The 14,453-nt window shown below is 42.8% G+C and overlaps 1 protein-coding gene across 1 annotated transcript in view; it reads left to right on the forward strand.

Annotated features, from left to right (window-relative positions):
• Positions 1 to 14,453, forward strand: part of LOC143935274 (arf-GAP with SH3 domain, ANK repeat and PH domain-containing protein 1-like) — a gene marked incomplete in the record, with an annotated part of 307,045 nt that overhangs the window by 229,909 nt on the left and 62,683 nt on the right. Inside the window, 3 exon segments of the mRNA XM_077459017.1 lie at positions 823 to 892; positions 8,579 to 8,666; positions 13,875 to 13,923. Of these exon segments, the coding sequence (XP_077315143.1) occupies positions 823 to 892; positions 8,579 to 8,666; positions 13,875 to 13,923 (207 nt within the window).

A 14,453-nucleotide genomic window follows, 5' to 3' on the forward strand; every position in this document is an offset into this window, starting at 1 on the left:
GTGTGTGTGTGTGTGTGTGTGTGTGTGTGTGTGTGTCCAGCCTACCTGTGTCCTGAGCCTTTGTCCCGAGCCTCCGTCCCGTGCCGAGCCTCCTTGCCTCCGTGCCTCGCCGCCGTGCCTCGCCGCCGTGCCTCGCCGCCGTGCCTTGCCTCCGGTCCCGTCCCGTCCCGTCCCGTGCCGTGCCGTCCTGTGCCTTGCCTCCGTCCCGTGCCCTCTTCGTTCGTCGGCGGCCATTGTAAAATTCAAAAGCTGCGCCGCCGCCTTCGCCTGTGATAGGCGGAACACTGAATTTCCCAGCAGCCTGTGTTCCGCCTATCACAGACGTCGTATCATCCTCGTCCGTAGTACGAGGATGATACGAAGTCCGTGATAGGCGGAACACAGGCTGCTGGGAAATTCAGTGTTCCGCCTATCACAGGCGAAGGGGGAGCCGGAGGCGCGGCTTTTGAATCAGAATGGCCGCTGTCTGTCTGCTCGACACGCTGATCGAGCGGGCAGACAGCGATGACTCGAGTATAAGCCGAGGGGGGCACTTTCAGCCTCAAAAAAGAGGCTGAAAATCTCGGCTTATACTCGAGTATATACGGTACCTTGAAATTTCCTCTCAAATCCTGTTTTGGTGACAACTCAAATGTATAGATTTCCCATCACTTTCTGTCCCAGTGACATGATTAGCAGGACAAATAGTGGGGTTTATCTTCCAATATACAGCAATAAAAACCTGACAGAGGATTTAACCCTTCCACACTTTGCCCAAAAACACAAAGAAAAAAAGGTTTTAGTATTAAGGTTTCATAAATTAACAAATTTCTCTTTTTCTAGGCTCAGAAAAGTTTGGCAGAAGAGGAAGTGCTCAGTGAAGAACTGTTACTTGACCATTGCACATGGCGCGGTATTAGATAACTCCTTAAAGAATGTTTTTATTTATGCATACGTACTATATTCCATCATATTCTTGGCATAAAATCAAGGTGTTGTGATATTTACATGTGCAGAAGGTTTAACACACCCACCGCATCTCACTGCATAGGTTGAATGTTCATTTGACTTGACAGGGCAGGGGGGATATTTAAGTACAAATACCTCATTTACGTTATTTTACATTTTTCTACATTAAACCTCATATGCTATGTAGTTGCCCGCTCCATTCCGATTTTTTGGCAAGATTTCCACATCCTGTGTAGAAGTTATTGCCCTACTTATCTTAGTATCATCTGCAAATACAGAGATTGATCTGTTTACCCCATCCTCCAGGTCGTTTATCAACAAATTAAATAGGACTGGTCCCAGCACAGAACTTTGGGGGACCCCACTACCCACCCCTGACCATTCCAAGCATTCCCGATTTATCAAAACCCTCTGAACTCGCCCCTTGTAGCCAGTTTTCAATCCATGTACTCAATTTATGGTCCATGCTAACGGACCTTATTTTGTACAGTAAACGTTTATGGGGAACTGTGTCGAATGCTTTTTCAAAATCCAGATACACCACATCTACGGGTCTTCCTTTATCTAGCTGGCAAATCTCCTCCTCATAGAAGGTTGGTAGATTGGTTTGGCAAGAATGATTCTTCATGAATCCTTGCTGATTACTGCTAATGATACAGTTCCCGTTACTGAAATCATGTATATAGTCCCTTATCATCCCCTCCAAGAGTTGGCATACTATTGATGTTAGGCTAACTGGTCTGTAATTCGAAGGGCTGTATTCTGGGCCCTTTTTAAATATTGGTGCTACATTGGCTTTTCTCCAATCAGCTGGCACAATTCCAGTCAGTAGGCTGTCAGTAAAAGTTAGGAACAATGGTCTGGCAATTACTTGAGTTCCCCAAGTACCCTCGGTTGCAAGCCATATGGTCCTGGTGATTTATTAATGTTAAGTTTCCCAAGTCTAATTTTAATTCTGTCCTCTGTTAACGTTGGAGGTGCTTCCTGTGATGTGTTATGAGGATACTGCAGTTTTGGTTAGGGAATCCCCCCTCATTCCCTCGTGAAGACTGAGGAGAAGAATAAATTCAGTACCTTCGCCATCTCCCCATCCTTTTGCAACCAGATGCCCTTCCTCATTCTTTATGGGGGCAATATGGTCTGTTCTCCCTTTTTTACTGTTTACATACTTAAAGAATTTCTTGGGATTTTGTTTGCTTTCCTCCGCTATGTGTCTTTCGTGTCCTATCTTAGCCCCCCTAATTGCACCTTTACATGTCTTGTTGCATTCTTTATAAAGTCTGAATGCTGATGATGATCCCTCAACCTTGTATTTTTTTTAAGGCCTTCTCTTTTGCTTTTATATGCATTTTTACATTGGAGTTAAGCCATTCAGGACTATTCTTCGCTCTTTTAAATTTATTAAACAATGGATGCATTGGCTAATGCCCTTATTTAATATGCGCTTAAAGCAAACCCATCTCTTATATGTTCTTTGTTCCTAAGATTTTAACTGTTTATTCCTTCTAGCAAGGTTCATAGTTTATGGAAGTTGGCTCTTTGGAAATTCAGTGTCTTTGTATTCCCCTTATGTTTCCTATTTGTGTGATTTATACCGAAGCCAATTGACCTGTGATCGCTGTTTCTTAAATTGCCCCGTATTTCCACATCCATGATCAGGTTTTTATTGTTAGTAATCAGTAGATCCAGTAACACTTTATTTCTAGTTGGTGGGTCTACCATCTGAACAATGAAAATGTCCTGCAAGACTTTTAGGAACTGGCGAGCCTTGGTTCCCTCCGCCCGGTATATGTCTGGATAATTAAAATCCCCCATTATAATAACACTTCCCATCCTTGCTGCTAATCCACATTGTGATAGGAGATCCGTCTCCCCCTCCTCCCTCAGCTTAGGGGGCCTATAGCATACTCCCAGTATTATTTTCCCCTTATCTTTTTCCCATAAGGATTCCATCTCCTCCCTAGCTCAATTAGTGATGTCATCTCTCACATTCACTTGTACATTATTCTTGATATATAGGCATACCCCTCCCCCTTTTTTACCCTCTATATCCCTGTGATTAAGGGTATACCCTTGAATGGTTGCCAGCCAATCATGAGAGCTGTTGAACCAGGTCTCCGAAATTCCCACAAAATCCAAATCCTTCTCTTACAACAGTATCTCTAGTTCACCCATCTTGTCCGCCGGACTCCTGGCATTGGTGAACATGTCCGTTTAGACTGGTGGCATACTATCCTCTTATTGGGTGTTTTGAGATTGCAGCTAGGACTTGTTACTATACTTATCTTGGGTTTATGTGCTTTGGTCAACCTACCACTAATGCCCCCAATACTACCCTCTGGAATATGCTCTGCTCTGACGATCTCTACCTCTGGGCCCTCTCGGTTAATAAACTCTTGTGTTTTAAAAAAAACAAATAACAAACACAACCTACTTACCTCCACTGTGCCGTTCAATTTGCACAGAGTGGCCCCAATCCTCCTCTTCTGGGGTCCCTCAGCGGCGCTCGTGGCTCCTCCCTGCATCATGAAGCCACCTCGGGGTAACCGTGCGGGCATGCTCCCGAGTCCAGCTTTTGTGTCCATAGACAGAAAGCTGGATTCGGCCCCGGCGCATTATCATTGGATTTGATTGACAGCAGCCGGAGCCATTGGCTGCGCTGCTATCAATCTATCCAATCAAGAGCCGAGACACCGGTCAGAGATGATGTGCATGTCTTTGGCGTGGGAACGAATGGGCTCAGGTGAGTAAAACGGGGGGGGGGGGGGGGGGGGGGTTTCTGGGAAGCTGCTCAGTGACAGTAATTTTTCCACCTTAATGCATAGGATACAATAAGGCGAAAAAACACAAGTGTTTACAACCCCTTTACAATGCCTACTAGCCCACTTAAACTGTTTATTACCCCAACATTTCATATTTCTGATATGTGCCTGCTGTATCATGTACTTGTATGAGAAAGTATCCTGTACTCTTTGTATTGCTTCCTTTGTGTGGAATCCCTGGTGTTCTGCCTTTCCTATTAAACTGACCACACTAAGCAGGAGAGGACACTGTAGTCAGTTCTCTAGCTCTCCTGGGAACTCAGCCTGCTCTCCTCCAATGATCAGACCTGTCCTAACGCCCCATCCCTACACAGCCACACAGAGAAGCTCAGTGGTCCTGCTGCTTCCCCCCCCCCCCCAGCTCGTATGCAGCTGAGAACAGAGGGAATGTGATCACTTTTAAAAAAGGGGGAAAAAAAGTTATTTATGTTTTTTTTTAAATATATACACAAATGCTTTGCCTTTTATTTATATTTCAGACTGAATGGATTGTTTTAGAAGTTGATCGTTTACAATCACTTTAAAGCCTAAATAATCTTTTTTGCTTAAATTAACTAAATATAGTAGAGCAGCATTACAAGTGTTCAATTGCTTTGCATTGTACATTACTGGCCGATACTCGGGGAAGAGTGCATTAGCTGGCTAATACCAATATAGCAGATGTTGCTGTTTATTTATATGCCTCGGGCATTGGTGAAGGGCCCCAGTGCTGGTAATTGTATTACTTTATTGGAGCCTCAATGCACCGCCAGGCCCAAACTAACTGCACATTTATTTTATATTTACGCTCAAACAGTATTCTTACATTTCAGGTAAGCTGAAAAGCAAAATTAATAATAAAATTGAGTATTGCCTACTGTGGGCAGCTAAAAAAGATTATGGGGGGCTTTGAAATGCCCTCCTCATATGCAATATAGGCAAGGTTCACTTGCATAATGTCTCATGTCGTTGCACGTTGGACATTTTTCCTTTGGGCAAATTTTCAGGTGCTGTATAGATCGCTATTAATTATTTGTTTAATTTGAATTTGTAAATGCTACTCTAAAGCAGTGTCGGCTGGTGCTCCATTTTCTGTGTGGTGGCAAACCTGAAACAAACCCCCCCCCCCCCTGGCCAGTCAGTCAGTGAAAGGCGCCCCCCCCCCCCCCCCACCCCTCGCCTGCACTTACCCCATCTAGCTCGCGGGCAGCTTTGGGTTCCTCTTGCGTCTCCCCATCCTCGGCGGCCAATATGGTTTTATAGAAAATCTTACAGGATGAGTTGAAACGTGAAAAAGTGGGCAGGGGTTCCAAAAACATCCAAGTGAACAGGAAGAGAGTCGGGAATTCTAGCAGAGGGATGTCGCCGTTGGTGTATTCAAGAACGAAAAATAGACAGGGGCTGCCTCAGCCCACCGGGCACCACCTGTAGCTAAAACATAATTTATGGACTGACCCTTGTATTCAAACTGCTTTCTTGATGCCCTAAAAGAACCCTCAACTTCTAGCCTGGATATAATTTCAACAAAAGTTTAGCAAACTGTTAGCAGTGTAAATGGTGTTAACATCTTGCTAAAGCCTGCTGAAAGCAGCTTAAAGAGCTTGTTTAAAGCTACAGCCAACACTCCCAATAAGATCAGTATTCAACACTCTGGGACCCGATGGTGGGTGCTTTAACTGGCCATACATGGCTCAGTTTTTCTTTTTGTTTATTTAGCCAGTTGGCTGAATGGAAAAAAACTGAGCTGATTACCCCATCCACACAGTCTAGGTGGATGGGGATATCCCCACGCTGTGTCATTGTATTCTCTCCTGCCATGAGAATACACTGATCAGTGATGCAGATAGATCGACTTCTCGTGAACAGGAGTGGCCATAACTGGATCAACATTAAAGTGGTTGTAAATCTCAGGAGATGAAATATGAACAAAGCAAAACCCTCTAGAGCAGGGGGTCTACAAACTTTCTAACCAAAGGGCCAGTTTACTGTCCTTCAGACTTTTGGGGAGCCTGACTGTGGCCATTGGGAGTTGAAATTGTCTTAGTGTCAGTGGGAGTAAACAGTGTATCTTTGGCATTAGGGGACACTATTCGTGCCCCATCGTTGATGTCAGTGGGAGGAATAGTGCCCCATCATTGGTGTCAGTGGGAGGAATAGTCCCCATCATTGGTGTCAGTGGGAGGAATAGTGCCCCATCGTTGGTGTCAGTGGGAGGAATAGTGCCCCATCGTTGGTGTCAGTGGGAGGAATAGTCCCCCATCGTTGTTGTCAATGGGAGGAATAGTCCCCCATCGTTGGTGTCAGTGGGAGGAATAGTCCCCCATCGTTGGTGTCAGTGGGAGGAATAGTCCCCCATCGTTGGTGTCAGTGGGAGGAATAGTGCCCCATCGTTGGGGTCAGTGGGAGGAATAGTCCCCCATCGTTGGTGTCAGTGGGAGGAATAGTGCCCCATCGTTGGTGTCAGTGGGAGGAATAGTGCCCCATCGTTGGTGTCAGTGGGAGGAATAGTGCCCCATCGTTGGTGTCAGTGGGAGGAATAGTGCCCCATCGTTGGTGTCAGTGGGAGGAATAGTGCCCCATCGTTGGTGTCAGTGGGAGGAATAGTGCCCCATCGTTGGTGTCAGTGGGAGGAATAGTGCCCCATCGTTGGTGTCAGTGGGAGGAATAGTGCCCCATCGTTGGGGTCAGTGGGAGGAATAGTCCCCCATCGTTGGGGTCAGTGGGAGGAATAGTGCCCCATCGTTGGTGTCTGTGAGAGGAATATTGCCCCATCGTTGGTGTCTGTGGGAGGAATAGTGCCCCATAGTTGGTGTCAGTGGGAGGAATAGTGCCCCATAGTTGGTGTCAGTGGAAGGAATAGTGCCCCATCGTTGGTGTCAGTGGGAGGAATAGTGCCCCATCGTTGGTGTCAGTGGGAGGAATAGTGCCCCATCGTTGGTATCAGTGGGAGGAATAGTGCCCCATAGTTGGTGTCAGTGGGAGGAATAGTGCCCCATAGTTGGTGTCAGTGGGAGGAATAGTGCCCCATCGTTGGTGTCAGTGGGAGGAAGCTCCATCGTTTGTGTCTGAGAGGAATAGTGCCCCATCGTTGGTGTCTGTGAGAGGAATATTGCCCCATCGTTGGTGTCTGTGGGAGGAATAGTGCCCTATCGTTGGTGTCAGTGGGAGGAATAGTGCCCCATCATTGGGGTCATTGTTAGTGTCAGTGGGAGGAATAGTGTCTTGCATTAGTGGGAAAAAACATGCCCCAAGGGCCAGATAAAGGCAAGCAAATGGCCGCATCCAGCCCCTGGGCTGCAGTTTGGAGACCACTGCTATATAGCATGTACCTGTCTCATCCAAAGCATAAAGTGTAATTTCTGCCTTCTGTTTCATTTTTCTGCTACCTTCATGAATCACTTCTGATTAGTTTTCCTGACACCTAGATAAAAATGGTGACAGGGGAGGGATCACCAGCTGATTGACAGCCTCAGCTATGTTCCCATGTGCTGTGTAAAGCGGGTGTGTCCCTTACCTCCAATCAGCTCTCAGCTCTGATGTAACTTCAGCTCTCCGCCCCCTGCTTTTCAGAGCTGAAAGATCCAGTGTAAATTCTGCACTTTGGATATAGGGGGAAAGACAACTGTAGATAAACAGGTACAACTAATGTAGGAGTATTTGTTTCATCTCTGTTTATCACCTGAGGCCAGTCACTTCATTGGGTATATGTAAGGGTTTACAGCCACTTTTAAGGCCATTCCTGCTAAATGGAATGATCAGTTTTTCGATCCGTGTTCATCCAGCTTTTAGGCACTTGAAGGAAGTTGCTGAGAGCTTGTTGAAGGCATCACAAATGTTCACGGAAGCTGATGTCCTTTGGACTAATGTTTCTATATAGGTTGAAACAATACCTCTGTGTGTATGGCTTCATGGTTCATGTTCTTCAGTAAGACAAAGAATGATGTGTTAGTTACTCTAATGCCGCGTACACGCGATCAGACTATCCGGCAGACTTAGTCTGACGGACAAACCACCAGAAAGTCCGCCGGACTTTCCGAACGAGCGGACCTGCACACACACGACCGGACTTTTGGACTATGGCGGGAGTCCGCCGTACTTTTGAAATGAACGGACTTGCCCACACACGGAGGAAAGTCCGTTCATTTTGAACGTGGCTTCAGGTAGCCGGGACTAGCGAAGGAAGTCAATGTCGCCGCCTTGGGCGGCGAGATTGACACGTCGCTGGCCTCGTCACCTGGTATGGACTTAAAGGGGAAGCCCTACGCCGAAAAAACTGCGTGGGGGTCCCCCCTAGGTCCATATAAGACCCTTATCCGAGCGTGCATGCCGGTGAGGAAAGGAGGTGCAGACAACCGAGCGCCCCCCCTCCTGAGCAGGCCGCGTGCCCTCAACATGGGGGGGTTCTTTGGGGAGGGGGGGCAAGTCCATTCATTTCAAAAGTCCGGCGGACTAGCACACACATGGCCGGATTGTCCCCCGAACACGAGTCCGGGATACAGTTTTTGAGTCAAAAGTACTTTCTAAGTCCGCTGGACTTTTGGGTAAAAAAAAAGCCCGCCGGAGCCCACACACGGGCGGATTGTCTGGTGGACTCTGGTCCGCCGGACTTTTCTGCTGGATAGTTTGATCGTGTGTACGCGGCTTAAGCAATTGGTAAGAACTAATCTTTGATCCATCCACAGTGAAGTCCTATATAAATGGTTGTTGGGGGTTGCTTTGCTTTTCACATCATCTTGGACATTTCTTGAGTCTTTCTGAATCATATGTTTTTATAAGTGGTTATCTTTACATGAACATATGGTAACTTTGTCATTCTCTATTGCTTGCAGCCAAACCGCCAGCCGGCCAAATTGAATCTGTTGACGTGCCAGGTGAAGCCGAACATTGAAGATAAGAAATGCTTCGACCTCATATCACGTATGTTCTCCTGGCTTTCATCCACTTCTGATTAAAGATCAACAAATGTATTAAAAGCCACTCAACGGATGATTCATCCAGACTGCAGCATGAAGATCCGCAACAATTCACACAGTTTGCCGCTATGGCATTTATTTTTTTTCTAGTAGAAAAGGCTGAGAAAACCTATTGTGTTGTGTCCCCGTATACTCTGCTTCTTTTCTGACCTGAACTTCAATCTAGAAAGTACAAAAAATTGGAGAGGAACCGCGCTGACCTAAAATAAATAAATTCAATGAATTTGTTATAATAAAGTGAGCAGCTAGCAAAAAAAAACAGATGCACTGTGCAAGGATAAATGTACAAAATAATGCAGCGCTAAAAGTCCATGAATGGTGAAATACAATAAATAAGTAAATCCAAAACGAAATAATGGCGAATAAAGTTCATGAAGTGGTATGAAAGTAATAAAGCACGATCCAGCCTTCACCAATGTGCTCCAACACCCAATGAGAGATGGACTCTTGCCAAAAAGACAGGACTCCATCACGGAGTCGTTCACACTCAGCTATATGCGTAACAATCAGCTGCCACAGATCCTTCCAGGGGAAAAAATGCTAGTGAAAGGCTCCCATCAGATAGGCTTGGACCAAACGAAGTGTCTCATAAGGAAGAGAACATCCACATAGTGTGATACCATAACCACAGATTTGTTGGTACATACAAAGGAGAAAAGTTACTAACATTTGAAAAATCAAAGCAGGTATGGATGTAGCAAATCATCCAAAAGATCGATCAATAGAAACCTACGTACATGCCATTGCCACACTTCTTCCTGATGTGTACACCGATCGATCGATCTTTTGCATGATTTGCTGCATACGTGCCTGTTTTAATTTTTTTTTTTTTTTTTTATGTGAGTACCTTTTTATCCTTTGTACTTACCAATAAATCTATGGTTGCGGTATCACACTATGTGGATGCTCTCTTTCTTATGAGACACTTCATTTGGTCTGAGCCTTTCACTAGTGGAGGAAGGATCTGTGACAGCTGATTGTTACACATATAGCTGAGTGTGAGTCCTCTCTTTTTGGTGAGAGTCTCTCATTGGGTGTTGAAGCAGATTGGTGAAGGCTGGATCACGCATTATTATATTTTCATACCACTTCATTAACTTTATTCGCCGTTATTTTCATTTGGATTTACTTTATTGTAGTTCACTATTCGTGGACTTTTAGCGCTGCATTATTTTGTAGATAAATCTAGAAAGTGCTTTACTAAAAGAATTGCTACATTTATTTATTATTTTTATTACATTTTTCAATCACTCATTTTCTTTACTGCATTTTTGCTTTAAGCCCTTACAGTTACACAATAGGGAGGAGCCAATTATAAATGGACAAGGCATTCCCCTCCCTGCAGCCACACACATATATATATATATATAATATGTGTGTGTGTGTGTATATATATATAATATGTGTGTGTGTGTGTATATATATATAATATGTGTGTGTGTGTGTATATATATATAATATGTGTGTGTGTGTGTATATATATATAATATGTGTGTGTGTGTGTATATATATATATAATGTGTGTGTATATATATATATATATAATGTGTGTGTATATATATATATAATATGTATGTGTGTGTGTATGTATATATAATATGTATGTGTGTGTATGTATATATAATATGTATGTGTGTGTGTGTATATATATATATAATATGTATGTGTGTGTGTATGTATATATAATATGTATGTGTGTGTATGTATATATAATATGTATAATATGTATGTGTGTGTGTATGTGTGTATATATATATATATATAGATATATAGATAGATAGATATAGATAGATAGATAGATATATATATATATATATATATATATATATATATATATATATATATAGCGATACCCTCACTTAAGAGGGCCGCAAGTTTGGTTTGGGTCCTGAGCACAGCTCCGCCAACCCCCCGGCAATCTGCACTATCCACTCTGGCACAGTTAGTATCTAGCAATACACATTAAATCACTTATACTCTCTAAATATGTGTGTGTGCGTGTGTGTGCGTGCGTGGGTAACTCAAGCTCATAGACAATCTTTGAAAGTATATAACTGACTTATTGTTTTTATAAAAGGAATAACATGAATCAAACATTTGGATTGCAACACATAATCAGGTCCCTGCAGTAACCAGTAATAAAGATAAACAGAGTAATCAGCATAATAAAGTATTGCTATGCAACTCTAGCGCTGCCCTTTTTCAGCTACTTCCCCACATGGGTAAACACCCAGCACTGTCTACCTATGCAGTCAGGCCTGACTGATCTAGATGGAAGTCCAGTGAAACAATATTCGCTAGCAATCTTTCGGTGGTGCACTTGAAGAACAACTTTGTAATCCAAACGAATAATAAAGATAAAGCATCTGTCTTTAAACAGCTCTCACCACCCGGACAAGTCCAAGTCCGGTTTCTCTGCCTTTCGTCTAGGAACAGGAATCCACCGACCTCCGAGTCTTCAATCCTTCTGGTGTACTGCAGCAAGGAATGAGAAAATGTCTCTCAGGTGCAACTAGGCTGGCAGAGAGCTCTTTGGAAAAGAGCACAAGGCCCAGGCTTCAGGCCTTGTGCCTCAGCAGTTCAGCACAGATCTCCTCTTGCTTGAAGAGAGGGGGGTGTCCAAAAAGAGCGAACTAGGCCTCTCCCCCTCCTTATATTTCCTCCCCCATAAGTCTCTGGGGCATAACTCAAAGCATCCTGGGAACCAGCGGGGTTCTGGGAACAGTAGTTTTATAGTTCTTAAAGAGACCCCGCTACATATATATATATATATATATATATATATAGTGTGTGTGTGTAATATATATATATATATGTGGGTGATCCCATATATCAAATGGAAAAACAAAGGTGTAATACTATTGCAGTGAGACACGTTGTAAGTAAAAAAAAACAATAAGTGAAAACTGAAAAACAGAAAGTCTGTATGTAAAAGTCTATATGAAAAACTCTTCATCAGCAAAAATGATAATTAAGTCCATATAACAGGGAAAAACAGTGTGATAGATGATGGTTCCTATGGCGTTATAAGATCCAGATTCCTTCCACCTTCACCAAAAAAGAGAGGCGAGGAGGAAGGGGGGGTGGAGGAGGGAAATTCTTGAATCAAAAACAAACCACACTTGGTGTGTGGGGACCCTTACCCAGCAAATTTAGCTCTCTGCAGGGTCTAAGGAACCTCCATCTTACTGAAGCCCTCCAGACACAGCAAGAAATCTTCCACGGTATCCCGATTGGAAATAGAAAGTCTGGTCTGTGGGGCGCACTGCGACAAAGCTCACCAGTGCAAGAGGACAAAACACACTCCAATAGCGTAGTATTGTTAAAAAAAATAGGTAGCCTTTATTGCTAAAACCGAGCGCACGCAACCGCCTAAAACATAAAAAAAACAGCCGGCAAGCTAAAGAAAAAAACAGCAACACCCGTACTTCCGGGGTCTCATGGAGCATTATGACGTCAGCGCGTAGCTACATGTTTTGTCATACGTGGCGCTTTCCTCCTCTCCTCTCTTTTTTTGGTTAAGGTGGAAGGAATCTGGATCTTATCACAGCATTTTAACTATCATCTTTCACACTGTTAACTTTTTCCTGTTATATAGACTTAATTATCATTTTTTATTTTTGCTGATGAAGAGTTTTTCATATAGACTTTTACATACAGACGCTCTGTTTTTCAGTTTTCACTTATTGCTTTTTTACTTACAACGTGTCTCACTGCAATGGTATTAGACCTTTGTTTCCCATTTGTTATATGGGATCACTCATGTATATGAGCGCAACTTATTTGTATACAAATTTTTGCACAATAGAGATATTTGATAGTTTTTGTTGCAGCTATGTATATGTTTTAAACTCTAATGCGGTATAACTCCACATATATAAAAGTGCAGTGACAGCTTCCTGGTGGGATCTCTCAGGTGGGTTCGGATAAGGATGCAAACCCCCACTGAGCTCATCCTTAGTTCATAAGTCAATTTTGTAGATTACAGCTAAAAAACTAGCCCTCTGAAATAGGTGAAGCTTGGTAAAGAAGAATTTCAGGTACAGATATTTTATATGTAGTTACATTTTTGCAGCTTAGACCACTTTACTTATGTATATACCATATCTGGCTGATGCCCCTTAAAACTGCGAAATTATAGAAGTATATGCTGCTACTCGATTAATCTCTACTAGCTTCTAGGTCCTGATGTCACTGCCCCACCTCCATATGTCGTGGTCAGACTTAGATTGCTAACCCCTCCTTGCCGGTCTGTGAGTTTTGGTGTGCGGCTGTCTCTTGGCAGGTTTGCTGTTGTGCCATGTTCTTTCCATTTGGTTATGAAAGATTTGATGGTGCTCCTAGGGATCATCAAAGATTTGGATATTGTTTTTATAACCTAACCCTGACTTGTACTTCTCAACAACATTGTCTCTTACTTGTTTGGAGAGTTCCTTGGTCTTTATGGCAGTGTTTGGTTAGCGGTGCCTCTTGCTTAGGTGTTGCAGCCTCTGGGGCCTTTCAAAAAGGTGTGTATATGTAATGACAGATCATGTGACACTTAGATTGCACACAGGTGGTCATCATTTCACTAATGATGTGACTTCTGAAGGTAATTGGTTGCACCAGAGCTTTTTATGGGCTTCATAACAAAGGGGGTGAATACATACGCACATGCTAATTATCAGTTTTTTATTTCTGAAAAATAGTTTTATATATATATATATATATATATATATATATATATATATATATATATATATATATATATATATATATATATATATATATATATATATAATTTTTTTTTTTTTTTTTTTTCGAATGTTATTTCACTAACTTAGACTATTGTGTTCTGATCCATCACATATAATTCAGATTAAAAAAATCATTAAACTAAAGGTTGTTTGGAAGATTGCTCCTCTATCCCTGTTCTGGTGACAACTCCAGATTTTGGATTTCCGTCACTTTCAGTGAAATGAGATGAATCTCCCCAGTGCAGACACAAACCGCAATACAAATCTGACAGGGTTGCTAACCCTTCCCTACTTTAACCATATACTGAGAAAGATATTTTTACAGAAAATGTATTAAACAATGGTAATTTGTTGTCAAAATGTACATTATATACTGGGAATGAACTCATTTTTATAAGTTTTTTTCTTATCTGCAGATAATCGAACATACCATTTCTTAGCAGAGGATGAACAGGACTGTGTTGCGTAAGTAGGAACTGCATTGTTTCTTTGCCCACAACACTCCCAAGTTCCCTGTGTTTTCTACTAAACTGTAGCAACGCCTCACTAATCATGTTCTCTCTTACACACCAACACTAATTCAGCATCCTCAATCCATGAGTGACTCTCTATCTCTAGTCGTTATACAGCATCTATAGACTTACATAGTTACATAGTTTGTAAGTGAGTGAATGTCTACAATTGTCCCTATCCCTGTAAATTGCACACTCACATTGGTCCCTATGCCCTCAAGGAGCCCACGATCCAACGTCCCCATACAAATACTAAGGCCAATTTTTGACAGAAGCCAATTAACCTACCAGCATATCTTTGGAGTGTGGGAGGAAACCGAAGTACCCGGAGGAAACCCACGCAGGCACAGGGAGAACATGCAAACTCCAGGCAAATCTTGGACTTGGATTAATAAAAAAAATGCATACACTATCAATGTATCCTTAGAAAAGCATATAGCTGCATTCTACCTCATTAACTGTGTCTGATCAGTATAATCTAAT

Source organism: Lithobates pipiens, unplaced genomic scaffold (genome assembly GCF_037356315.1).
Source record: "Lithobates pipiens isolate NorthernLeopardFrog02 unplaced genomic scaffold, aLitPip1_a1.2 Scaffold_28, whole genome shotgun sequence".
NCBI classification, from domain to species: Eukaryota; Metazoa; Chordata; class Amphibia; order Anura; family Ranidae; genus Lithobates; species Lithobates pipiens.